The sequence below is a fragment of the Leucoraja erinacea genome, chromosome 23 (genome assembly GCF_028641065.1).
Source record: "Leucoraja erinacea ecotype New England chromosome 23, Leri_hhj_1, whole genome shotgun sequence".
NCBI lineage: Eukaryota > Metazoa > Chordata > Chondrichthyes > Rajiformes > Rajidae > Leucoraja > Leucoraja erinaceus.
The window spans coordinates 6,345,582-6,373,471 of NC_073399.1; the positions used below are offsets into that span (position 1 = coordinate 6,345,582).

The 27,890-nt window shown below is 42.5% G+C and overlaps 1 protein-coding gene across 3 annotated transcripts in view; it reads left to right on the forward strand.

Moving 5' to 3' along the window:
* Positions 1-27,890, forward strand: part of gas7b (growth arrest-specific 7b) — a 340,981-nt gene that overhangs the window by 273,901 nt on the left and 39,190 nt on the right. For all 3 annotated transcript variants that reach the window (XM_055653722.1, XM_055653719.1, XM_055653720.1), the window contains exons 6-10: positions 11,881-11,970; positions 14,509-14,624; positions 16,933-17,007; positions 18,829-18,907; positions 22,379-22,507. In XM_055653722.1, coding sequence (XP_055509697.1) covers positions 11,881-11,970; positions 14,509-14,624; positions 16,933-17,007; positions 18,829-18,907; positions 22,379-22,507 — 489 coding nt within the window. The remainder of the gene's footprint in view (positions 1-11,880; positions 11,971-14,508; positions 14,625-16,932; positions 17,008-18,828; positions 18,908-22,378; positions 22,508-27,890) is intronic.

Genomic DNA, 27,890 nt, shown 5'->3' on the forward strand with positions numbered 1-27,890 from the left:
TGCCACATGCTTAACCCACTATGTTTCCAGCATGTCTGGCAGCTGAACTGAATATTTGCTGAGATACATTAAATATATCTGATGTATCTCACTATATCTCCATATATCTCTCTACATCATCGTCTATATCTCGCATTTCCCTTTCCCGTGACTTTCAGTCTGAAGAAGGGTCTCGACATGAAACGTCACCCATTCCTTCTCTCCAGAGAGGCTGCCTGTCCCGCTGAGTTAATCCAGCATTTTGCGTCTATCTTCAGTTTAAACCAGCATCTGCAGTTCCTTCCTACACATATCTGACATTTATCACAGTTTTACTCTATCTCTGTCCCTTGTGGATTGGTGCAATTCTGAATCACACACAGGCACGGTGCCCGGTTGTGGACCACACCACTGTTTTTGGACCTCACTATTGGCAGGAGAAGTCTGCACTAATTGCAAATAGTTTAAGACTTAGCTCTACTTTTCAAGACTTGTTGTTAGAGTGAACAGCCAGCATCTGACAACTAGTCATTTAATGGCTGTAAAATGACCTTATTTATGCTCACATGAACTAAAACATTGATGCTGTGTTTGAGGGCACATTGTAAAATGCTGAACTGATAATGATAAAAATCATTCAAAATTGGTAGTCAGTAGTAAAACTAATGATCAGAAAATAAGTTGTTTCTGTTTCAACTCATTAAAAATATAATTATGATGAGTGCCACGTCTGTGAAGAGAATTCAATCAGACAATTGGCCACATCTGAGATTCAGGTTGTTGTATTTTCAGGACTGGACCATCGTGCTGTAGACATTTTATTGGTTATTTTATGTGCTCATTTTGTGACTGGGCGTCTTTTCCTGTCTTTCCCAACATCAAAATTATAGCACTAAGCTGGTCATAGATTCATACAGTATGGAAACAGTATTGGCCTACTCATCCATGCCAACTAAGATGCCCATCTACACTATTCACATTTGCCCACATTGCCCATACCCCTCCAAAGCTTTCCAACCCATGTAACTATCCAAATATATTTTATCGTACCCGCCTAACCACCTGTTCTGGCAGCTTGTTCCAAATAGACATCAACCTCTGTGAAAAAGTTGTCCCTCTGGTTCCTATTACATCTTTCTCCACTCACCTTAAACCCAGGCACTCCTGTTATTGAAAATGGCCGTGTGCCTTCAGCCTATCCACACCCCTCGTGATTTTATACGTCAGTAAGATCACTCTTCAGTCTCCTGGTGTTCTGCGTATAAACACTTAAAAGTGTGTAGGAAGGAACTGTAGATGCTGGTTATACACTGAATACAGACACAAAATGTTGTAGTAACTCAGTGGGACAAGAGCATTTCTGGTCTCACCCTGAAACATCATCATCCACTCCTTCTATCCAGTCATATTGCCTGTCCCACTGAGTTACTCCATCATCTTGTGTCTATTTTCGGTAGAGAATAAAGGGTCTGTCCCACTTACGCGACCTTGGCTCGCAAATTACGCGACCTCGTGGTCGCTTGAGACGTACGGGCACCGTATAGGCCGCACGGGGCCGGCCCCACTTAGAAGCGCGGAGTTGTACGGGGCTGGTCCCAACATCGCGTGGGGCTCCGAAATTCTTGCAGAGGCCGAAATCTTCGGGTGCCAACGGCCTGTCGGCACGCAGGCGCATTGCGGTCGTACGCAGTGTCTTGACGTCGTACGCAGCGTCTTGACGGCAGCGTCTTGACGGCGTATGCCTAGCGCGTGGCGTTGCGCGATGACGTCACTACCTGGCGTGGCGTTGCGTGATGATGTCACCGCCCGACACTGTGCGACGCCCAAATTTAGTCGGCCTGCCTGCTGCCCAGCTGATTGGTACGCATGACGCAAATGACGTCACGCACGAACTTAGCGCGAACTTCGCGTGAACTCCGCTTCGTATCCGAAAGATATTGTTAAGCTGGAAAATGTTCAAATATTTCCGAGGATGTTGCCATGACTTGAGGGCGTAAGTTATAGGGAGAGGTTGGACATGCTGGAACGTAGGATGATGAGAGGTGATCTTTTGGAGATGTATAAGATCAGAGTAGATGCACAGAGTCTTTTACCCAGGGTAGGGGAATCAAGAACCAGATGTCGGAGGTTTAAGGTGAGAGGGGAAAGATGTAATTGGAACCAGAGTGGCAAAGCTTTTCTCACAAAGGGGGCCAAGCACAGGCAGATGAGACTAATGTAACGGGGCATTTTGGCCAGCATGGGCAATTTGCACCATACGGCCTCTTCCCATGCTGTATGACTCTTAATGATCCTGTGTAGGATAATGTTAATGTGCAGGGATCATTGGCCACTGGCACATGCCGTGAGTTATTACTCAGGGTAGGTAGTCAGTCGACTTTTTAAAAATCTTAAAAACCGTGAATGCGCAGATTGTTTTCCCCTCCGGTAGGCAGTCAGTCGATTTTTATAAAGTAATTTGTCTTCAAAAGCCTTATCTCTTAATAAAGTATTTTTTAAAACGTATAGCTCAAGAAATTTACTTACAACAAGATTTGTGCACGAACTCCATTCTTCTCTCTTTGTTTCTTAAGATACTCTTAAGTTAATGACAATCCATGTTTGAAAAACCCGCCAAGAAACTTGCGCTGCGCATACGCGGTACGCTGCGCTGCACATGCACGCAATTCCATGGTGCAAAGGCAGAATTTCAGCTGCCTTTATAGACCGTTGTCATTGAAGGCTTGAAGCAGGGTCGACGGCACGTGAGTTGCACAGACTTTTGCGTGTTACTGAGGATGAAAGGCACGGGAGAATTATGCCTACCTCAGAGATCAATGCCTTTACTATTTATATTTAATAATTACCATTTTATAATTTTAGTCACGGTAGGCACTGCCTACCTTGCCTACCATGACGGCACGTGCCTGGTTGACCGGCACAGACTCGGTGGGCCGAAGGGCCTGTTTCCATGCTGTATCTCAAAACTACACTCAAAACTAAACTAAACTCGTACACAAAAAAAACAGACTGCTTGAGGCACTCAACAGGTTATGCAGTATCTGTGGAGGCAAAATGGTGATGTCCATTTTGGATTGAAATACTGCATCAGGACTTAAAGCAGGTTATGACCAGAATGTTGATCATCGTGTTTCCCCCATAGATGCTGCTTGACCTGCTGAGTTCCTCCAGCATGTTTTCTTCGCACCAGATTCCAACATCTGCAGTCTCTTGTGTCTCCAATTAAACGGTGACCAAGACAGTAACTAATATTAGTCATAAACAGCTCATGACTGGAGGCGGTGTTCATTCATTACATTTAAATTCAATGAATTTACAACTGTCCCGAGGATGATAAATTCCAGACTCCAGCCTCTTATTTATATATGGGATATTTTTATATGCATCATAACTCTAATGAAACTGTGCCTGGTAAATCATTAATTTGACAAGTCAACATATTATATAAATAAACCAAGCTTCCTGACTGTCTCTTCATGATCCTGGTTATTTCAGAGTTTTTCTTTAGTTTGTGACCCTTTTAAGTTTATTTGCAATAATTGGGAGGATTTCCAGAAAGCATTGTACAAGGAGCAACATCAAAGATTACAGAACAAGATGGTTTCTGTGCTTGTGAGTAATATGTCGGCATGTGTAGTTGAAAGGCTAATGCCCCTGTCCCACTTAGGAAACCTGAACGGAAACCTCTGGAGACTTTGCGGCCCCACCCAAGGTTTCCGTGCGGTTCCAGGTGGTTGCAGGTGGTTGCAGGTAGTGGAAGCAGGTCGGGAGAATGACAAAAACCTCCGGGAACCGCACGGAAACCTTGGGTGGGGCGCAAAGTCTCCAGGGGTTTCCGTTCAGGTTTTCTAAGTGTGACAGGGGCATTACTCTTAGAAAGAGCCAAAGTTAGTATAAATGTGTCACTTTAGGATTTGCCATCAGTAACCTGTGTGGTACCACCAACACTGTGCTGGGCTTTAATCAGTTATAAACTACATTAGTGATTTAGATGAAGGGATGAAGTGCAGCACTGCAGCCAAATCTGCTGATGATACATGGATAGGTAGGTGTGAAGAGGACACAAGGAGCCTGCTAAAGGATAATAGATGGGTTGAGTGGGCAGAAAATTGGTAATTGCAGTATTATGTGAAAATGTGAGGCCATCTATTTTAGAACTAATCACAAAAAACACATTATTCTTTAAAAGGAGCGAGTCTCAAGCTCCTTTTCAAAATCTTCCATTGTCTTAGCCTTTCGAATGTTGATAATTAATTACAGCACTATAAGCAGCTTGATCAATCTGCACTCTTTTAATTGTGGCCTATTTTTGGTTGCTGCATTGAATCCCTTCATTGTTCGACAGCTTTACCTCCAACTGGACTATGTCATCTCAGGGCTATTAATCTTAGTCTGCTTCTTACAAGCTGTTCTTGTGACAGCCATTGGTTATCATGCACCTATCAAGCATCTGGAGGTTTTTTGCTACATTGAATGCTCTGTCGAAATGGGGATCATTGAGTTTCGGCCCGAAACGTTGCCTATTTCCTTCGCTCCATAGATGCTGCTGCACCCGCTGAGTTTCTCCAGCAATTTTGTGTCCCTGGGGATCATTGTTTGTTTCCGTTTTCATTGGGTATCATTAACCTGAATTCACCTAGACTCTTCCTGGTAAGAGAATATTGACTGACCTGAACAAATCCATGTATATGGCAAAATGAAATGTCATCTCGATCTTTAGTTTATACCTAGAAACTAAATATTTTCCAACAATTCACATGGTCAGGGGATGAATGTTGATATTTGACTTTACTGACCTTTCACTGCTTTGAAAAATAACCATAGACAATAACAGTAATTCGGTCTGCTACTTTTTAAAATGTTCATACAGTTACTGACTCAGAATGTTGCTACATGCTTGGTTGAGCTAAAGTATGAATCCTAAGGTGGAACATTAGAAGGATAATTAGTGAAATTCAATGCTATAATTTTGGTCACAATTTTTAAAGTAATATTCAGTTCATGCGATAATTTGATATTTTTCAACTTATCTCAAAGTGTCGGAACACATGGAAGTTTAGGAACTAGAAAGGAAATATTGGCTAGATCATGGAGAGTGGTCTCTTTGAACTAAAGGCAATGTTGCAGCATCTCTGTGAACGGAAGTGTAATGTGATTATGGAGGATGTTTAAAAAGCTTTCATCCGAGATGTGATTTTATGAATTTATAAAGAAAAAAGTGATGTTAAATGTGTGCAAATAATTTTGAATGAAAATAACATATATGTGAGACTGGGGTGAGTCTTATGGTCCAGGTTTGCCACCTACACACATATATGACAGGTCAGAATGTGCCCTGCTGATCTTGCTGGCATGCTGTCCTTTACTCAGTAATAGTGGCCATCAACCTACTCATTGTAGGCATGATCAGCCACGATCATATTGAATGGTGGTGCAGGCTCGAAGGGCCGAATGGCCTACTCCTGCACCTATTGTCTATGTTTCTATGTTGTTGTAAAAGCTCAACCAGTGCATGAATGAATTTCAATCTGTCAAACAGCCTCTTCATACAACACATCATTCTCTGACATTTTCCCCTCCACCTTCAACATGACCCCACTGCCAGTCAAATGTTCCTGTTTCTACCACAGGTTGCTTTCTGTTGAGACAACCCCCAACACCACACCCTGATTCACTTATGGCTTCCCCTCCATCAAGCCGCGCTCCAGGTGCGTGCCGCTGCTGCCACAGGAGGTATCACACCTGAGCCAACTCTTCCTCACTCTCTACCACCCAGGGATCCCACTGCCCTTCCAAGAGAGACAAGGTTCACATGCTCCTCTTCAAATCTCGTCTCCAGCATCAGGTGCTTCCGATGTGGCCTCCTTTACATCAGCGAGACTAAGCACAGTCTGGGCGACTGTTTTGCCAAACACTCATATCCTGACCCTGCTGAATCTCACCATTGCTAACAGATTTAAGTCACTTTCCCATTCTCATACCGACCCTTATGTTATTTTCTGTAGTGCCAGAGTCAAGTAATATCCTTCCCCCACCCCCACCGCTTTCCCACGTTACACCCTACCCCGCCAAGACACCAGTGTCCACACATTTCTCCTTCCATCTCCCACTCCCGCCGTGTCACCTTGCTCCTTTCCCCCTTCTCAAACTGATCACCCTTTCTCCGAGTCCTCATTTCCCTTTCCTCCCCCTCTTTCCTCTCCTCTCAGTCCCCTTCGACATATCCTTTCCTCTGGTTTTATATTTCACTTGTTCTCTACTCTCCTTGTCTGACATCATATATACTCTACCCATCTGCCATCAACAAACTCCATCGTATGTATCCACCTATCTCTTGCCAGGCTTTGTCCTGCCGACACCTTTTTTCCAGCTTTCTCCCCCACTACTCCAACCAGTCTGGAGAAGAGTTCTGACCCAAAATGTCATCCGCCCATTTCCTCCACAGATGCTGCCTGACCTGCTGGGTTCTTCCAACACTTTGGGTTTTGTCCAAGGGAAATCTGTCATACTGATTCAGAAATGGCCTATATATGACTCCAGACCGACCAATGTGGTTGGTGTTTAACCCTTTAAGGAGCAAATAAGAGTGAATAATACAAGCTGGTCTTGCAGGATTGGATGAGTAATTTATTTGGCTACGACCATCCTGCTGAAAGTTTCTGGTGAAACGCACCGTCAGTAATGAAATAAAGTCTCCTTTTGACATTACCTTCTCCCAACATTACTCGTGATAGTTGTCAGTGTGTGATTAATGTTTTGTTGATAACACTGATTGGAAAGAGATGGGTGAGTAATGTGTAGACAATAGGAATGAGTAGTGTATGAATATTTATCAATGGAGATCAATAGATATAGATTGCAACATGACTTCTCAGCAGTGTGAGTTTCAGGAATGAGACAAAAAAAGTACGAGAAATAGGAAGACAATTAGGTCACGGCGCTTCAGACCCACTCCATCTTCCATTCAGTTTGTAGCTGGTCACAGACTTTAACCCCTCTTCTCCTGTGATACCCAAGTATCAAAGTGTTCTTGGCTTCACTGATCTTTGGACTTCAGGCTGGAACATTTCAATACGATACAATATTTATCCCCGAAGGGATATTGATCTGCCAACAGTCATAAAAACACAAAATACATGAAAAATGAAATTAAAGAGATTAGTGGGAAGGATTGGGGGATGTGCAAAGATTGGGGAGGGTGGGGGTGAGAAAGAGGGAGGGAGGAGAGTCAGTCTGTTGCCAATTGTCAGCTGTTAATTGGACAAAATCAGGACATTTTATTATTATTATCCAATTAACAGCTGACAATTATCCCATTCCTTAGCTTGCATCTGAGTAAAATTCATTTCAAAACGCATTTATGGTTTACGATTATTTAAATGGTAAATGTAGCTTCAGAAGCATTTTCTTTTTGCATGTTAAAACCCACCTGAGAACCATGGAAGATTTTGCAATTTTAATGATGAATTTTTCACTTTTAAAACTTTTTATATAACAAATTAATAAAGATAAAACATAATGCCTTACTTTTGATGAAATGCAGTGAGCAAACGCGATAATTCCCGATATTTTCTATCTTTATATCTCCACGGCCAATGTTTGCTAACCACTTCCGCTGTTGTTGCCCCTTCAGCTCCCTCTTGTCTTTACCTTCGTTTTTCTTTATCTTCTGGACTCTAAAGTAAGATGACTGTGCCTCACGGTCACCCCGACTGGCACAGTTATTTACAGCTCAAAAACGGGCCGTTTTCGCGGTTTTTAACGGGTGTGAAAGTACGCGTTTCCAGTATCAATAACATGTACCGGAAGTGACGTTTGTACCCCAGTTAAATTTTGCATCCACGTGGGTGAGGATCTATGATCCAGTGACCTTTCGTGAAATCGCCCTAATCCATTCATGATTTTATACACCTCTATAAGATGACCCCTCATCCTCCTGCACTCCAAGGAATGGAGACCCAGCCTACTGAACCTCAACCTTGCTTGATAAGGGAATAACGTTTAGCGCAAGGTAAAGTCAGCAAATTCTGAGGGTCGCCCAAGAGGTAGATCGTAGTTCAGCACTGCTCTCTGGTTGTGGCAATCTCCAGGTATCGATCCTGCCTTTCTCCCTCAATCCTGATTCAGTGAGATCACGTGCATACTGCTGCTTTAGAGTTTAGTGGTTCTTTTGTTGTCAGTCTGGTGAATCTAATCTGGTGACAGGTAATTATAATAGCAGCAGTGAAAAGTGACCTTGTCCATACAAATTACACTCCTGTTCCATGCAAGAAACTGCTACATACCTATGCTTATTTTATAGCTATGACCACTATTGGAAATGACCAGTATTGGCCCTTTCACGTACGTTATAAATAATGACATATCAACAGGGACAAGAGACCTTCTGCTTGGTTTCATATATTTCCAATATCATGGGTGTTGGTCAACCTTAATTATCTTCCTACCCTATCTCCACATGTTGAAAAAAAGCTGTCTGCCTTGAACTTGAATTTGCAAAACTGAGCGTCTATGGACTGCCCGGGTATTTTAGATTAGTTTAGAGATACAGCGCGGAAACAGGTCCTTCGGCCCACCGAGTCCGCGCCGACCAGCGATCCCCGCACACTAACAGTACTCTACACACACTAGGGACAATTTACAAGCTGATTAACCTGTACACCTGTACATCTTTGGAGTGTGGGAGGAAACTGGACACCCGGCGAAAACACACACAGGTCACGGGGAGAAGGTACAACCTCCGTACAGACTGCCCCCGTAATCGGATCGAACCCAGGTCTCTGGCGCTGTAAGGCAGCGACTGTGCTAACGTGCCGTCCAGATTGTTTCCGAGTTGTTTTGGCGTTGTTTCTCGTTTGTTGGCCAGATGGTGCAGCAGTCAGGATCCACTTCAGAAGATGGGTTAACAATCAAGGATGGCATTCTTCTTTTGAGTTTAAAAATACTGCACTTACAGGGAAGCAGCATTTAGGTTGCAGTGATAAACTCAAAGCCTGTCTATTTTATTACTTGACATAAAAGATCACATGGTACAATATCAAGGAAGAGCAATGGAATTGTTTGTGGTATTCTGGTTAATCGACTTTCCCCAAAACAGATGAATCATTGTGCTGTTCTGGTGGTGGGAGCTCACTGTGATAAATTGGCATCTGAGTTTTGTATTTTACAACAATGGCTCAAAAATACATAAAGGCCGGCCCCACGTGGGCGTCATTTGTGCATCACGCAGGTGGTGAGCGAAGATTTTGTGAATCCCAAAATCCTGGGGCACTGCGCGCGACCGCGCGTCACTGCCTACGCCACCATGTCTCACCACGTGCCGTGCGCGCGTAATGCACGCATCACGTGCGTGTCACGGCGCGCGTCCTGTGTCGTGACGCGTAAATGATGTTGCGTAAATGACGCGTAAATGTCGCACGTGGGACAGGCCCTGACTGTAAAGAACTTTCTGTGAAAACCACAAAAATGTACAAGTTTTTCTTCTTCCTTCAGAACACCAGTTACTTTAATCTTCAGACTTCTGATTTTTTTTTAAATAAAATGATTTATATCAATGATTTGGATGAGACATGCCTGGCAAGTTTGCAGATGATACAGAAGCGGGCGGTTTTGCAGACAGTGAAGATGGTTGTGATTAATTGCAGCAGGATCTTGATCGATTGGCCAGGTGGGCTGAGGAATGGTTGATGGCATTTAATAACGAGAAATGTGAGATGTTGCATTTTGGGAAGTCTAACATGGGCAGGACCTACACAGTGAATGATAGGACTCTGGGTAGTGTTGTAGGGCAGAGGGATCTAGGAGGGCAGGTGCATGGTTCCTTGAAGGTGGAGTCACAGGTAGGTAAGATGGTCAAAAAGGCTTTTGGCACATTGGCCTTCATCAGTCAGAGTATTGAGGATAGACGTTGGGAGGTCATGTCGCAGTTGTATAAGACATTGGTGGGGTTGCATGTATAGACAATAGGTGCAGGAGTAGGCCATTCGGCCCTTCGAGTGTATTTTCGTGAGGGAAGGTTAACTATATGGTTTAGAATATTGTGTTCAGGTCTGGGCACCGAGTTATAGGAAAGATTTTGTCAAGCTGGTAACGGTACAGAGAAGATTTGCAGTATGAGGATATTGCCAGGACTGGAGGGTGTGAGCTATAGGGAGAGGTTGAGCAGGCTGGAACTCTATTCCTTGCAGCGCAGGAGGATGAGGGGTGATCATATAGAGGTGTATAAAATCATGAGAGAAATAGATCGGGTAGATGCACAGAATCTCTTGCCCAGAGTAGGGGAATCAAGGACCAGAGGACATAGGTTTAAGGGGAAGGGGAAAAGATTTAATAGGAATCTGAGGGGTAACCTTTCACACAATGGGTGGTGAGTGTATTGAACAAGCAGAGGAGGTAGTTGAGGCAGGGGACATATTGCAATGTTTAAGAAACAGTTAGATAGATACATGGATAGGACAGGTTTGAAAGGATATAGAACAAATGCGGGCAAGTGGGATTAGTGTAGCTGGGACATGTTGGCCAGTATGGGCAAGTTGGGCCGAAAGGCCTGTTGCCATACTGTATCATTCTATGACTCTAAACAATTAACATTCTTTCTTGGGAGAGGAAGGTAAGGTTGTGCAGAGAAAGTGTATCCTATGTGTAACTAGTGAGAAAAGCAATCCTGAATAAATGCAAAGTAAATTTACCTTAAATCATATTGAATAAATATGTTTCCAAGGTAGACACAAAATGCTGGAGTAACTTCAGATTGAAGAAGGGTCTCGACTCCAAACATTGCCCACTCCTTCTCTCCAGAGATGCTGCCTGACCCACTCAGTTACTCCAGCATTTTGTGCCTACCTTTGATTTAAACCAGCATCTGTAGTTCTTTCTTACGCAAATATGATTCCAATATATTTTCACTTCTTATCTCCCAACTCCTTGCAACTTTGTAAATACTTTTCCTGTTAATTGGGAGATTTTTTTCTGGTGGATTTCCACGATCAGGAACTGAGGCAAAACATCAGGTATATTCAGGGGAAGCTAAATAAATGGATAAGAAGGAAAGGGAACAGAAGGAGGTTTTAATTTGGTCAGGTGAAGAGGGATGGGAGGAGGTCACTTGTTTAGGTAAACACAGGCCTGTTGGCTGATTGGAATGTTTCTGTAATGTTCATATTTTGGCAAGTTAATTGCAGTGACTTAATGGGAAAAGTTATATGGCACAAAACTGCTTTGATGCACCAACTAACTTCCCAAGCAATCGGAGTTCTGTCGGATCTCACTTGCACTGTGCTAATAGCTATGGCATTTGTTCAGAGGTATTTTCAGTATCATGAGAACCTGTGAAAGTGCTACAGCCCATGAACAAACACCAACTACTTGGCAGAACATGATCGGAGAAAGACGTTCACAGTCTACACTACAGCTTGGCTTGCATCTGTTGCCTCATTTGAGGGAGTTTTGGGTCTTGGTTGCACGATTGTGGCCTGAAGTCCTTGACTCTGATTTAAGAGCTCAACTCAGGAAGCAAATTCTCCTTCCTTGTTCTGATGAAGGGTTCCAGGCCTGAAATGGTAACCATTTCTCTTTCCATTGATGCTCTCCAGATCTGAGTGTTTTTGACATTTTTGTTTTTTTCTTTCAGTCTCTGCTTCTACAGTGTTGTTATTTTTAAGTAAATTCTGACCAGGAATGATTGCATTGTTAGGTGTCAAATAATGGAACAGACATTTGCTCCATCAAGCATTTTATGTTGCATAGTTACATCACGGACACACTTGGGAGAATTCAGTCCCATTCCCATTACACCAACAATACAAACTCTGCAATTGCAAAGAAAACTTACCACATTCATTTATTTTTGTTTGATGGAACCAAGTCATTCATTAAAAATGCATTTCTTTTTTTTTTGAACAGATAAATTGCGTTACATTTCCCCATCCTGACGTCATGTCTGAGCAGCAGCTGCTCAAACCAGCTGATTGGAGCTACTGTGACTACTTCTGGGTAAGCAAAGTCTTGCTACTGATCCTTGAGCAAGGCTATCAGGGAATATTAGTTGGCAATTCGGATCTTGGTGCGTGTTGTAGCTACTTTGTCACCTTCTCTCCTGAAAGGGCTGACAATGATTTTTTTCTCTGCCATGGTGTTAAACTGAGGCTCCATTCAGTTACCCATTAAAGCTTCCCAAGGCATTGTTTGAAGTGTAGAAAGTGAGAGGCTGCACACGATGTCATCGTAGTTCAAAGATTGAAAGTGCGTCACAGATAGATATGGTGGTCAAGAAGTCCTTTCAGTACATTGGCCTTCCATCAGTCAGGATATTGAGTAGAAAAAGTGCTGGAGTAACTCAGTGGGTCAGGCAGCATCCCTGGAGAACATGGACAGGCAACAGTTTGGGTTGGGATCCCTTACAGTTGGGATGGTATGTTAGAGTTGTACAAGAAATTGGTGAGGCTGCATTCAGAGTATTGTGTTCAGTTGTGGTCACCCTGTTATAGGAAGGATGGTGTTCAGCTGGAAAGAGTGCAGGCAAGATTTACATGGAAGGTACACAATTCCAGATTTACATGGAATTTGCCAAGACTTGAGGGGCTGAGCTATAGGGAGAGGTTGGGCAGGCTAGGATTATATATTTTCCAGCACAGGAGGATGACTGGTGATCTTACAGAGATCATGAAAGGAATAGATGGGGTAACGCATAGAGTCATTTACCCAGACTAGTGGAATCAAGATCCAGAGAGCATAGCTTTAAGGTGAGAGAAGTAATTTTTTCCCACACAGAGGGTAGTGGGTATAAGGAATTAACTTGTACAGGTTTTATTATAACATTTAAGAGACAATTGGACGGGTTCATGGATATGAAAAGTTTAGAGGGCTAGGGGACAGATGCAGGCAGCTGGGACTAGTGTAGAAGGGGCATTTTGGTTAGCATGGGCAAGTTTGGCCGAAGGACCTGTTTTATTGCTGTATGACTGTGATGCTATTTAAGCTAAATAGGCAAGAACTTGTGGACATTTACCATATTGGTTTTGAACTGAACGCTGTGCAATTATAACTTTTGTAAGTAAAATAAGCCTTATTTCCAGGTGAGTACATTAACTGCTCCAGTATAACAATGGATCACATTATTATGAACAATGCAGAAAAAAATGACTCCAAATGGCTCAGATGATCCAGCCTGTATCTGTCTCTCACTCGTATTTCTCTTCCTTGGGGTTTTTCTTCTCATTCTTACTGTCTTTTGTTTCATCTGTTCCTTCTCGTCAAGTTGTTTTCTCTTATCTCTCTTTAGGTTGTCCCTCCCCAGTGTCACTGACTCAGAGATTGTGCAGACTAAATCCCAGCCCTCTATCTTTCCCGCTCTTGAACTGAGTTGCCATGAGGTGTCTGAGAGGTTGGCCAATGAAAGAACGAGGCTTGCATTTATATGACACATGTCATGGCTTCAGGATGTCCAAAAATGCTTTTGAAGTGGTTCACTTTGGTAACGTGGTTAAATAATGCTTAGTATAGTGTTCTGTGTTAGTAATGATGTTGAGGGACTAACTTTGTTAGGTTGGTAGAACTTCCCTGCTTTCTTCAAACAGTGCCAGAGATATTGGTATGTGCTTGCAAATGTCAAGCACTCTGGTAGTGTGACACACACACACACACACACACACACACACACACACACACACACACACACACACACACACACACACACACACACACACACACACACACACACACACACACACACACACACACACACACACACACACACACACACACAAACTATACAAGACTGGAGTTAACCTGGAAATTGTTCTCATGTATCAACAATTGGGTTTCAAGCCAATATTTGTGATTCTTAAGCAGGAATTAATAGGTTTAAGATGAAGGGGAAATGATTTAATAGGAATCTGAGGTAACTTTTTCACACAAAGGGGGGTGGGTATATGGACCAATCTGCCAGAGGAGATAGTTGAGGCAGGGACTATCCCAACATTTAAGAAACAGTTAGACAGGTACATGGATAGGACAGGTTTGGAGGGATATGGAGCAGACGTGGGCAGGTGGGACGTGTAGCTGGGATATGTTGGCCGGTGTGAGAAGGTTGGGCCGAAGGGCCTGTATCCATACTGTATTATTCTATGACTCTATAAATACAATAACTGACCCACTGTTAATTGATGCTCTGGTTGATGCTCTGGTTGATGCTCTGGCTGCAATAATCAGAAAATCAAGAACAAAAATACTCAAAATCCCAAATTCTGTAAGCATTTGTAGTTACCCTGACTTGTATTTTGTTTAGTAGCGTTGCATTAACAGTTGTCTACCCTGTCCCATAACCTTGTGGTCGCTTGAATAGTGATTGGAGATGCGAATCTCCTGGAATGGAATGTGAAACTTGGATTAGAAGAATGCATTTGTGGCTAAACTTCATGCATGTCAGTATTTAATAATGTGTTGTAAAGTAAAAAAAACATTCTTAACTGAAGCGAATGGCAAACCAATATTCTATTTTCTCAAATGTTGTCTTTCATGCTTCCTCAACAGACTGACAGAAAGGACTCACAAAGCAACAGCACGATTGCTGGATTTGATATTATCCTGGTGAAACAGCTTAAAGGCAAACAAATGCAAAAAGAAATGGCAGAGTTTATACGGGAAAGGTAAGTGCACAAACACGCCCACTAACTGGATTGTCTCTTAATTCAAACCCCACAGATTTATTTGAAGACTTAGGGAAATTTGATGTGTGTTGAGGATCACTGATGTTTAGAAATTGGTCACAGTTGTGTTAAGAAGGGGATTGTTTGTTTTTCATGTTCACAAGTTCAAGGAATTTTTCATCTTAGGCCATTCGGCCCATCGAGTCTTTGCCGCAATTCTCCCGCCTTCTGACATTTTGACCTATTGCAAGAGAGGTTGGCAGTAGGTTCTCTGACAACTTGTAGGACAACACACTGGCACTTATAGTGGAGTTTCTGTCTCACACCTCCAGCAATTTGGTTTCAGTTATGACCTTGGGTGCTGTCTGTGTGGAGTTTGCTGTCTTTTCGTGGATGCTAAGGTTTCGTCCCACGTTCCAGCGAAAAGCTGGTTGTTGTGTTAACTGGACACTTTAGATTATCGCTAGTCTGCAGGTAGGTCATCATTGGAATATAGGGAACATAAAATGCATTCAGGTTAGGATAAGTGTGCATGGATATTTGACAGGGTCTGCTTCTGTGCTGCACAATTCTCGATCAATGTTCTGAATTTGTTCAGCTATCGTAGCTTATCTTGAGCATTCAAGAAGTATTCCAGTTCTAGGAAATATTCAATAATTATTTCCTGAGAAAATATAACAGATGACTGATAGATCAAACACTCACATATGAAACAACAACAAAGCAAAGTGGAGCTAAGGACTTTGCTTGTTGTTGTAAGCTCTGTTTCCTTTGGTTCTTTGGGTGTAAGAATGAGTCAAGAAAGCTTAGCTTTACTAAACTGCCTTTTGTAGCTACAGGGTGTCCCAAAGTATTTTACAGCAGATGAAGTGCTTTTTAAACATAGTCACAGTAGCACAATTGGCAAAGACAAGATAGACAAACAAACCTTTGCACCAGGATATCAAAGACTAGAGGACATAACTTTAAGCTGAGATGAGCAACATTGAAAGGAGGAGTGTGGGGCTCATTTTGCACACAAATGATGGTGGGTTCCTGGAATACTCTGCCTGGGACAGTGGCAGAGGCAGGTCTGATAGTGAAGTTGAAGAGATTTTTAGATAGATGCATACATTTGCAGAAAATGTAAGGATAATGGTCATATGCAGGCAGATGAGATTAGTTTATCTTGTCGTCATTTCTGGCACAGACATTGTGGGCCGATGGGCCTGTTCCTGTTGGACCTTTCCATGTTCTATAGGTATGGGTTGAGAGAGCGCTCGATGGCAGCCTCGCCAACAGTCTGTCTGTCCCTTTTGTCATTTTTTTTTATTTTTTTAGTGTGTTTTAAAAGTTTGCGTAATGTTCTCTGGTTTGTTTTATGTGGGGGGGGGGCGGGGGGGGGGGGGGGGGAAGAGGGGGAAAAACTGTTTTTTAATCTCTTACCTTGCCGGAGATGCGATTGTTTTCCGGATCGTATCTCCGGTCGCTCTGCGGCCTAGCATCATGGAGCTGGCGACTTTGCTCGAGACCAGGCAGTGGGTGACATTTCGGGTCAAGGGGCATCTTCACGCTGATTGTAGGGGGAGGAGGTCGGGGAGAAGAAGGCTGGAATAGGGTAGAGGTAAGACCAAGCGTGGCAGTTAATAGGTGGACACAGGCGAGGGAGGGTTCTGATAGGCAGTTAGTTGGAACAAAGGCCAGAGATAAGAGCAGAAGGTGTGAGACAGGATGGAAGAGTTGTGAATTGTGAAGCCAGAAGGAGGAAAATAGTTGGAGGGAGGGTGGAGAATTAGGTGGGGGTCCAGGTGGGGCAGAGGGTAGGGGGGAAAGGGGGAGGGGAGAAAGGGGGTGTGTGGGGAAGAAAGGGAGGGTGTGTGGGGGGGGGGGGGGAGGTTGAGAGAGGTTGCTTAAAATTGGAGAATTCATTGTTCATACCATTGTACATAAGCTATCCAAGGTGAACATGAGGTGCTGTTTACCCAAGTTTACATGTGTGCCTCATTCTGGCAATGGAGGCGGAACATGACTGAAAGGTCAGTGTGGGAATGGGAAGGGGAGTTGAAATGGTTAGCAACCATGAGATCCAGTGGAGTGTTGGTGGCGTGTTGGTGGAGTGTTGGTGACGTGTTGGTGGCGTGTTGGTGGCGTGTTGGTGGCGTGTTGGTGGCGTGTTGGTTCTTAGGCAAGTGCTCAGTGAAATGGTCGCCGAGTCTACACTTGCTCCCACCAATAAGGTCAGAGGAGGGGCAAGTGAGCAGCAAATTGGAAACTCCCCCTTTTATCATCAAATATTTCTAATCGGATCAATATTGTGTTTTGTTAAAAGGATTAAAATTGAAGAGGATTACGCCAAAAATCTAGCTAAGCTGTCCCAGAGTCCACTGGCAAGCATGGATGAAGGGTAAGTTATTTATTGATCTTGTTCCTGATCATCAACAAAGCTTGAATAGGAATTGTGTAGGAAGGAACTGCAGATTTTGGTTTAAATCGAAGATAGACACAAAAAGCTGGAGTAAAAAAATGAGAAACATTACCATTGCTGCTCTCCAGAGATGCTGCTTGTCCCGCTGAGTTACTCCAGCATTTTGTTTAGCATTTTGTCTATTTTTGAATAGGAATTGTTTGGTCTTAATTGGAGTTTGGTTTGTGGTGATGTTTGAAAGGAGAGGATTTAGGGAAAGCTTAATCAGGAGATGATATGTTTCTTGATAATTACTGATCATGTAGTGGGAGTGTGCTCCAATGATGCATAATAACAGTAAGTCATTTATAAAGGAGAGAGGTGTCGGAGATAGTCCAAGTGAATTTGGTGGCAGGGAACCCACTGAGTTACTCCAGCACTTTGTGTCTTTTTCCATAAACCAGCATCTGCAGCTCTTTGTTTCTAGACTGAGCAAGCTCCTTGTTTTATCTTTGAGAATTAAATCTCAATTAAATCTTGGACAACTTGAAAAGAATTGGCAAATTTGTTCAAAGCATGTTGCATGTGAAGATGGATTCAGACATCAGGGAATACCATTCATAACCAAAATCATAAATTCTAATCAGTGGTGTTTCACAAACTGTAAGAGATTTTTAGATTATTTTTCAACAGATGAACCAACATAATCAAAGTATTGTCCCACCCTGGTCATTTCTTCTTCTCCCCACGCCAGTCTGGCAGAAGATACAGAAGCTTGAAACCGCACATCACCAGACTCGGGAACAGCATGTTCCCCTCCAATCAGGATTCTGAATCATTCTTCCATAAGTTAGGGTGCTGTCCAATTCACCTCTAGCCTATTATGGAAATTCAAGAGTCGAGAGTGTTTTATTGTCATATGTCCCAGATAGGACAATTAAATTCTTACGCTGCAGCACATTAGAATATGTAAACATAGTACAGAACGGGAGAAAGAAAGTTCAGTGTGTCTATATACACATTCACACATACTCAATAAATAAAGAAGTATCGTGCAATACTAATAATAGTCTGTTGTAGTTCAGAGCTTATTTGTTGTCATGTTTAATAGCCTGATGGCTGTAGGAAAGAAGCTGTTCCTGAATCTGAGGATGTTACAGTTTTCAGGCTCCTGTACCTTCTTCCCAATGGCAACGGAGAAATGAGTGCGTGGCCAGGATGGTGTGGGTCTTTGATGATACTGGACCTTTCTCATGGAACTAGTGCACTATAATGCTGAGAACTATATTCTGCACACTGTATCTTCCTCTTTGCTCCACCTATTCTACTTGAGTTTACCTGATTGCATTTATGTATAGTATTATCTGATGTAATCAGACTGTATGCAAAGGAAAGCCTATGACTGTACCAGTGCACATGACAATAAAACAACAAAATCTATCATATAATAATTGAGGGATTGTTTTAAATGGAAGTTAACGTTTTATGGTGCCGATTGGAAATTACATCATTAGCAATGGTTAGTCAATGATTATAATAACAGAAGCAGGTTTAGGGAATAAGTTATCGAAGCAGTCATGAAAGGGGGCATTTATAAGATCCAAATAAGTACTTTGATAAGGATGCATTCAATTTAGTAACAATGTGTTTCATTCTGTTTTTATGTGATGAGCCATGATCTATTTGAACATGAACAGGTGTTCTTGGGAAATATTTTACAATAGTGAGTTGGGTAACTGGAAGTAATCATCATAAAGAGGTGCAGTTGTCCTGGATATTTGTCACGTCCTGTCCCTCTGTTTCTCTCTCTGTCTATGGCAGCACCTTGGGAGAGGCGTGGACACAAGTGAAGAAAAGTTTGGCAGATGAGGCCGAGGTCCATCTGAAGTTTTCATCAAAGGTAACGTCTTCCACATTTTACCACCACTAAGGGAATAAAAATAAATAAAACACATACTCAATTGTGGGTGCAACACTAAATCTGTGACACTGATGAAGGACGTGTGGGAATGATTCCTGGAACTTTAATTTTTCTCCACTTAAAAGGCTCCCTCCCAATCTCAAACGTTCAACAAAGATTTTTTTTTACTCCACAGTCTCTGCATTAAAATACCCTTATAAACACACTGTTAATCAACACAGGAAGTGGTTCATAATCAGAAGTAGTCTGTTAATAACACAGGAAAATCATGGCCTGTCAGCTTGTCTATAATTGCAGTATTTGTGCTATTGTGCTCAAGAACGTGATTAGATAAAGATTTTGAATTGTGCACACTTGGAAGGTTTTCAAGTGGGTATGTTCTATGTACATTTGTATTAAGACTTCCTATTTTCTAAGAATTAACTCAAAGTAAACTCCAGGCACTCTGCTCCTTTTTTACATCTGATCATATTTGCCAATGAGAAGGAAACCAAGACAACATTGACAATACTCTGTTAGGGACTGATTGCTGCATTAGTTTTCAGAGTATTAGTTGCTGGTGAATCATACTCCCTGGCTATTCATGGCATACTATTGCAGATGATATTTAAGTACTTGGCAATTTGACCAGCAAAACATGATATTAAAAAAAGGCAATATCACACGTGAGATTTGTAAGCCGACAGTTTCAAACCGTTTAACCCATATCTTTGGACACAATTTCATTCTCTGTGAATTATTTATTCTTTTCCATTACTTCATAATCCGCTAACTTCGACCGGAGTAGTCAGTGTTCTTTGCAATAGTGCCCAAATGTTCAATGAAGAGCAGGCAGTAACAGCGTGTCTATGAGGACTTACCAGGTGCTGCATTATACAACCCAGCGGTATGAATATTGATTTCTCTAACTCCAAGTAACCCTTACATCCCCCTCAGTCCCCCCCCCCCCCCCCCCACCCCCACCATAGTCATTGTACTTGTTTCATTGTCCTCCTGTTTGAGTTTTACTTTCTGGATCTTGTTACCACCTTCCCCACAGCCAACAATGGACCATTGTGGGCTCCACCTTTACTTGGTCATCGTTGCTTTTTGCATATCTTTCATTCATTTGTTCTATTTACCTTCTATGACTCTCGTCCTCTTTCCCCTGACACAGTCTGAAGAAGGGTGTTGATCCAAAACATCACCCATTCCTTTCCTCCACAGATGTGGCCTGACCCGCCAATTTACTCCAGCATTTTGGGTCTACCTTCTGCATTATAGAAACATAGAAACATAGAAATTAGGTGCAGGAGTAGGCCCTTCGGCCCTTCGAGCCTGCACCGCCATTCAATATGATCATGGCTGATCATCCAACTCAGTATCCCGTACCTGCCTTCTCTCCATACCCCCTGATCCCCTTAGCCACAAGGGCCACATCTAACTCCCTCTTAAATATTGCCAATGAACTGGCCTCAACTACCCTCTGTGGCAGAGAGTTCCAGAGATTCACCACTCTCTGTGTGAAAAAAGTTCTTCTCATCTCGGTTTTAAAGGATTTCCCCCTTATCCTTAAGCTGTGACCCCTTGTCCTGGACTTCCCTAACATCGGGAACAATCTTCCTGCATCTAGCCTGTCCAACCCCTTAAGACAGTCATTGTACTTGTTTCATTGTCCTCCTGTTTGAGTTTTACTTTCTGTATCTTGTTACCACCTTCCCCATTATATCTGTTTGGCACAAGCGATCACAGTGAGGTTATTTCCGGGAAGATTTTACTGGGTCATATAACATAGGAATAGGCCATTTCGGCCCTCCTTGCACATATCGACTACGATGCCTGTCTGACTAAGCCTGCTCATGGTCTGTGTACAAAGACCTGTGTATGTGCCTGTCTAAATGCCTCCTAAACATCGCAATTGTGTCTGCCACTACCACCGTTGGTAGTGAGTTCCAGCACCGACTGCACTCTGTGTACAAATACATGCCCTGCACATCTCCTTTAAAATTTCCCCCTCTCACCTTAAAACTATACCTGCTTAACATTTCCACCCTAGTAAATAGACTCTGATTGTCTATCCCATCTGTGTTTCTATCCGTTGCCAATCAGCCTCCAACGCTCCAGAGAAAGCAATCCAAGTTTGTCCAACCTTTTCTTATTGCTAATACTTTCCAATCCATGGAACAATCTGGTGAACCTCTTCTCCACCCTCTCCAAAGCATTCACACCCTTCCTAGTGTGTGCCAACTAGAACTATAGAGAGCATTCCAAATTTTGTCTAACAATAGTTTTATACAGTGGCAACTTGACTTGCCAACTTTTTTTTCTCAATTCCCTGACCGATGAAGACAAGTTTGCCACAGGCCTGCTTTACCATTGTTGTCAGTAGCGTTGTCATTTTCAGACGCCTATGGACTTGGACCCTCGGATTCCCCTGTACTCACTGCTCCAAAAAATGCATAACCTCGCCAGTCTAGATTAAATTCTATCTGCCATTTCTCTGTCTAAATGTCTAACTGATCGAGGTGTTGCTATATTCTTTTGGCAACCATTCTCACTATCCACAACTCCACCAATTCTCATGCCATTTTGTAAACTTACTAATCATACCTCCTATATTTTCATCCAGACGATCTACGTATAAAACACATTACAGATATCCCAGCAATGATCCTTGCCGAGCTACACTGGTTTACAGTCAGAAAAATAACCCTCACCATATCCTGTCATCTGTGAACAGGTCAATATTGCATCCAATTTTCCAACTCGCTCTGGGTCCGCTGGTGTATGTAATAAACTGCCAGAGGAGGTCGTTGAATTGGGACTATCCAAACATTTAAGAAACAGTTAGAGAGGTACATGAATGGGCGGCACAGTGGCACGGCTGGCAGAAATGCTCCCTCACAGCACCAGGGACCCGGGTTCGATCCTTACCTCGGTTGCTGTCTCTGTGGAGTTTGCACGCTCTACCTGTATCCACACGAGTTTCTTCCGGATGTTCCGGTTGCCCAAAGATGTGAGGATTTGCAGGTTAATTGGCCTTTGTAAATTATCCCCAGTGTGGGATAACACGGAACAAGTGTGAATGGATGATCAATGGTCAGTGTGGACTCAGTGGGCTGAATGGCCTGTTTCCATGCTGCATCGCTAAACTATGCTAACAGTCAAACTGCATTGGGTCTGATAATAAACACAGCTTCAAAACAATACCAAAAGTTTTTAAATAGTGGAATTCCAAAATTGCTTTGATTATAGGATCATCTATTCAATGGTGATTGGGGAACTGGGTGCATCCATGTTCTAAAGTTTCTGACGTATTAACTGTTTAAGAAGTAGATACATTAAAAAAAACATCATTTGGATGATGATATGGTCTGTAATATTTTGATCACAAACTCTGGAGGCAGATTCCACATTCCTGCTCCCTGCCTTTAATGATGAGTGTTGTTTTTCCATTCTTTGTTTCACCAGCTGCAGAGTGAGGTGGAGAAACCACTGCTGTCATTCCGAGAAAACTTCAAGAAGGACATGAAGAAGTTTGACCACCACATATCTGACCTCCGCAAGCAACTGAGTGCTCGCTATGCCACAGTGGAGAAGGTATACGATCATCAGCATGAGTGTGAGGTTGGGGTGGGACTGGTGGAAATCAAATTCCTATTACTTACAAAAATATACAGCTCACAAAGCCTTTGTCCTTTTTAAGCTTGGCTTAGAGAAGAGTGTTGTTTTCATGTTATTGACATATATAGCCCGCCATTTTGGAGAGCAGTAAATAAAGTCAAGCACATGGGCCGGTCTAATATCCAACACGGGCCAAAATGGATAAAGATGGCAGATGGCAGATTTTCTTTCCCAAAAGAGCGTGAGATGAGTGTTTATGACCATCTGTTAGTTTAGTTGCTATCATTACGAGGCTAGCTATTTTCACCAATTTACAACTGTTCTCAATGAGTTGAATTTAAATTCCATTGCTACCATGACAGGATCCTGTTTAGTGTTTCCAGACCAACAGGCCAAGCCTTTGGCTATCTCTGGTAATGCAAACACTGTGCCACCATGCTGGCCATGGCAAATATTTAGCAGCAAATTCATGCACAGCAAGGTTGCACAAGTGGCAAGGTGATGATCATCTGAACATGTGCTTTAAAGAACAAACTGTTGTTCTGCACACCAACTTTGCTTCTTACCTGCGAGTAATGTTGTAGCATTATTGTGTCCACGTGAGTGAGAAGACGAGGCCCCAGTTTCATATTCTATCTGAACAGTAGCATCTCTGATTGCACTGTGTTGCCTCAATATTGCACTGAAGTAACACCACAGATTTGTACTCCCATCCATTGGAGCTTGGGCAGTTTACACCCCAGCGGTATGAATATTGAATTCTCTAACCTCAAGTAATCCTTGCTTTCCATCTCTCCCCGTCCCTCCCCCGCCCTAGTTCTCCGACTAGTTTCACTGTCCTGATTAATTTTACTGTTTGTATGATAAAATCACCATGGACCAAGATAAGGTGAAACAATAGACAATAGGTGCAGGAATAGCACTTCGAGCCAGTACCGTCATTCACTGTGATCATAGCTGATCATCCACAATCAGTACCCCGTTCCTGCCTTCTCCCCACATCCCTTGACTCCGCTATCTTTAAGAGCTCTATCTTTTCTCCTGATCGTTTCTCAATCTCAATTGTTTTCCCCAAGTTGGAGGGTCGTAAACTCTAAGACATAGCTTTGAAGTGAGACGTGAAAGATGTAAAGAGGGCTTGAGAAGCAACTTTTTTCATATAGAACGTGATGTATATATTGAACGAGCTGCCAGAGGATTTGGTACAGGGGGTGCAATTACGACATTTAAAAGACTCTTGGACAGGTACATAGATAGGAAAGATTGGAGGGGTACGGGGCACTCGCAGGCTAGTGTGCCTGGCTCAGTTGGCAACTTGGACAAGTTGGGCCATTTCTGTGACCTTATAGATGAGATGTATCCCTTGAGCTACCAAACAGCTCCATGAACCACTTGTGGTGCATCAGGTTCCACAATACAATTGCAACATTTTTTGTGTCAATTTTGATATCCCCCGCAACTTTCTTTGTATATATTCGGTTTTCTTTTCATTCTTTCTGATTTGTTAACATTTGTGTCTCTTCCATACACCAGGATTTGTGTTTATTTTACAATATTCCGTGCTTTTCCTTGTCATTTTATATTGTTGGCGACCTCCAGTCACCTCTGGCTTAATTTTTCAATAAATAATATTCTTGCCTCTGAAAGATCAGGTTAGATTGTTGTTTTAGGCACTTCTACCGATTTACTGTTTTACCCACAGATATACAGTGTTCCATAATCAGGCTCTGCCTCATTGCATGGAGGTCAGTTTTACAGTGGTCTGGAGTCACAGCTGATCCCTGTGTTCCGTATTAAGCATATAAGGATCATGCTAATCTGGACTTTTTGCCTAGAATCACTGCCTGTACACCCGCTGGCCCACCATACGTGATCTCGATGCTCAGGGTCTGTCTCACTGGTCTCCCTTCAGTGCAAATGCCAAGTCCGAATGTTGACGGGGTTGTGAATGGTGCAGTGCAAGGAACCTGTACCTGACGTGTCCCTGAAGAGGATTCACGGCCAATAAAGGGACACAAAATACTGGAGTAACTAGGCAGCTACCCTGGAGAGAAGGAATGGATGGTTTTTCAGGTTGAAAACCTTCTTCAGACTGAAGCAGGGTTCCTGCCCGAAACGTCACCCATTCCTTCTCTCCAGAGATGGTGCTGACCCACTGGGTTACTCCAGTATTTTGTGTCTATCTTCAGTGTAAACCAGCATCTGCAGTTCCTTCCTACACAAGTTGGAGATGGGACTTTGCTATCCTCGTTTTTAGGTTTTTTAAATGTCTGATATTCAAAAACAGTTTATAAAAATAAAACACAAGTAAATAAATAAAAAAAATGAACATATGATGATAAGTTACAATTGCGTAGTTTAATATTTTAATGATACATAGACGTAAATCAGATGCACTTTTCTTGGAGGAGCTGAATGCTGTGGCTGCTGTTCAGCACAGTGGGGCAGGCGGTAGAGATGCAGCCTTGCAGTGCCTGAGACCCGGGTTCGATCCTAACTATGGGTGCTCTCTGTATGGAGTTTGCACGTTCCCCCTGTGACCTGTGTGGTTTTTCTCCGGGATCGCCGGTTTCCTCCCACATTCAAAGACGTACAGTTTTGTAGGTTAATTGGCTTGGTATAATTGTAAAAAAAAAAATCCCTCTAGAGTATGTGTGTGTGTGTGTGTGGGGGGGATAGCATTAGTATGTGGGGATCACTGGTCGGCATGGACTCAGTGGGCTGAAGGGCCTGTTTCTGCGCTGTATCTCTAAACTAAACTAAAACAAAACTCTCTGCCACTGCCTATGTTGATCTTAATATTAACATCACTATTAGGTTATTTACATCAACCTCATCATTAGGATGCTGTGATTTGGATTCGGGGCATTTGGCCAGAATTTGCAGTCAGCGATGAGTTGACTCACTGTTTGCTCATCTCTCTTATGATTGAAATAATATTATTCTTAATTACTGACTAGTCTGTATCTCGAAATGTATTTATCTTTTTTTCTAGGCCCAATAATCTGTTGTACTCATCCCCAATCCCGAAATAGAGAACTTGGAGAAAACCATATGATAGCCATTACGATGTTTAATTTTATTTAGTTCATTCATTTGATCCTTACGTGTGTGTAAAGAACACTTGTGCAGCTTTATATCCTCACCTTTCTTTGTTGTTTCAAACCCTATCCTGTATATTTCTCATTTCCCTTCCAAGCTTTGGTTAACTGCATCTTTATCTGTGGAGCTTCCACTGCTTGCTTTACTCTTTACCTTTCAATTTGACCCAGAATTATAATTGTTAAGCTGTTGGCACAATTGAGGTGAGTGAAGTGTCTCAGTTGCTTCAGAGAGTTGTGGTGTAATGTTATACGCCATACTGATTGTATTAAGGTATTGTATGATTTCCCCGAAATGTACAGGAAATCCCATATGACTCAGTTATGATCAGCAAGTGCTAAAAATGTACAGATGTGTTAGTTCACCTCCATGCAAAAAAATGATGTTACTCTGGCAGTCACATCTTGAACATGTGCAATCCATTTCAACAGTAACATCTGTTGGCTTTAGACATTCTAAGTTTCTTTTCTCTTGGGCCCTGAGTTATAAAGGCCCAGAAATTCAGCAGCTCCTCAGGTGCTAAATGGACCAGTGTAGAAACCTTTTGGATAGGTCCATGTTGGATAGGGTGAATGGTGAGAATAAAAGGATTCATAGTTGAAATAATTGAATTTGAAATCCCAGAACTGATCATGAAACTGTTGCTGCATCTATCCGTATTAGTCCTTCTATGCTGGTTTTGGAAGTGTGCTCTTGCCTCTCGCTGTAACTCCACCACTCCAGTGCTTATTGCCCTCCCCGTCTCCCTGCTGCTCAACCTTTCCTGTCAGTGTAGTCTATGCCTTAACCCTGGCAGCACAGGAACTTTATGTGGTATGATTTATTTGCCCCGAAATAATCACACTTGATTTTTTTCCTTTGCACAAGGCTGTACACACAAGGCATTGAAGGCTGCATATGTTTTTGGTCACCAAAAGTTAAAAAATGATTGTGAATCACGTTGATTTTATAATAAGAGAAACCACTTCAGTCTCGTCAGTCTATAGTTTACTAATCTGTGAAGAAGCTCTTTCCATATCACTCTCTGGCTATCTGAATGGGCCATTCTTGTATCTATTACATTAGGATGAGTGAATTCGTTAATTTGTAGCCATTGATTTAGTCTGAAGCCACTGAATGTGTGCGTCAGAATTTTATCACGCTACTACTGAGACTAAGATTGCCATCGCACTGCCAGCCATCAGATAACATTCTCAGTAAACGTGACTACTGTAGCTATTTAAAATGTACCCAGTCTTCTGATGGAGGAAACATTTTTTTTTCACATGGAAGTTCTTTGTTTTTTTTTACTTTAAGCATTGTTCTGAAGAGTGGCTCAGAGACACCTTGAGGTAACTGTGTCCTAATGGTCAGATGCACCGGGAAGGGACCAATGAAATTCTTACTTGCTGCAGTTTTACAGGCAAATTAATGCAACACAACAAATTATCAGCTGTACTGGGTAATCAGAGCATAATAATGAAAGCTGAAGTACGCAGTAAAACCTTTATCAGTATAGTATGATATTGTATCAATCTGCAAGTGTCAATTATACAATATCAATATAGTATATACTACAGTAGATAGTATAGTATACAGTAGATTGACACAAAATGCTGGAGTAACTCAGCGGGACAGGCAGCATCACTGGAGAGAAGGAATGGATGATACTACAGGTCAAGACCCTTCTCCAGACTGACCCACTCCTTCTCTCCAGAGATGCTGCCCGTCCCGCTGAGTTACTCAGCAATTTATGTCTATCTTTGGTGTAAACCAACATACAGTTCCTTCCCACACAATAGCATATGGTGTTGAGCAAGGATGGTGGTTAAGAATATACAGTGTGATTTAAGATTCAATGGTTGAAGGGAAGAAGCTGCTCTTGAATCTAGAGGTAATGGTTCTCAAGCTTGTGCATTTTTCCCCCTATGATAGCAGTGAGATGAGAGTATGGCCAGTGTTGTGTGGGTCTTTAAGGTTGTAAGCTGTCATCTTAAGATAGCACACTAACATACTTGCATGAAGATGGGGGCAATGTTATTGCCTTCAAATCATGCCTGTAGCCTTCCTATCATTTTGTTCCATCTTTCATCCTCACTACCCTCTCCAGAAACATCTTGACATTCCGCACTTATATTCTGGAGTTCTTCTTTGTATGTTCATTTAATGCCCTTTCAACATTTTTCTTTTGGGCATGGGTCACTTCATATTAAGGTCATAAGTGATAGGATCAGAATTAGGCCATTCAGCCCATCAAGTCTGCTCCACAATTCAATCA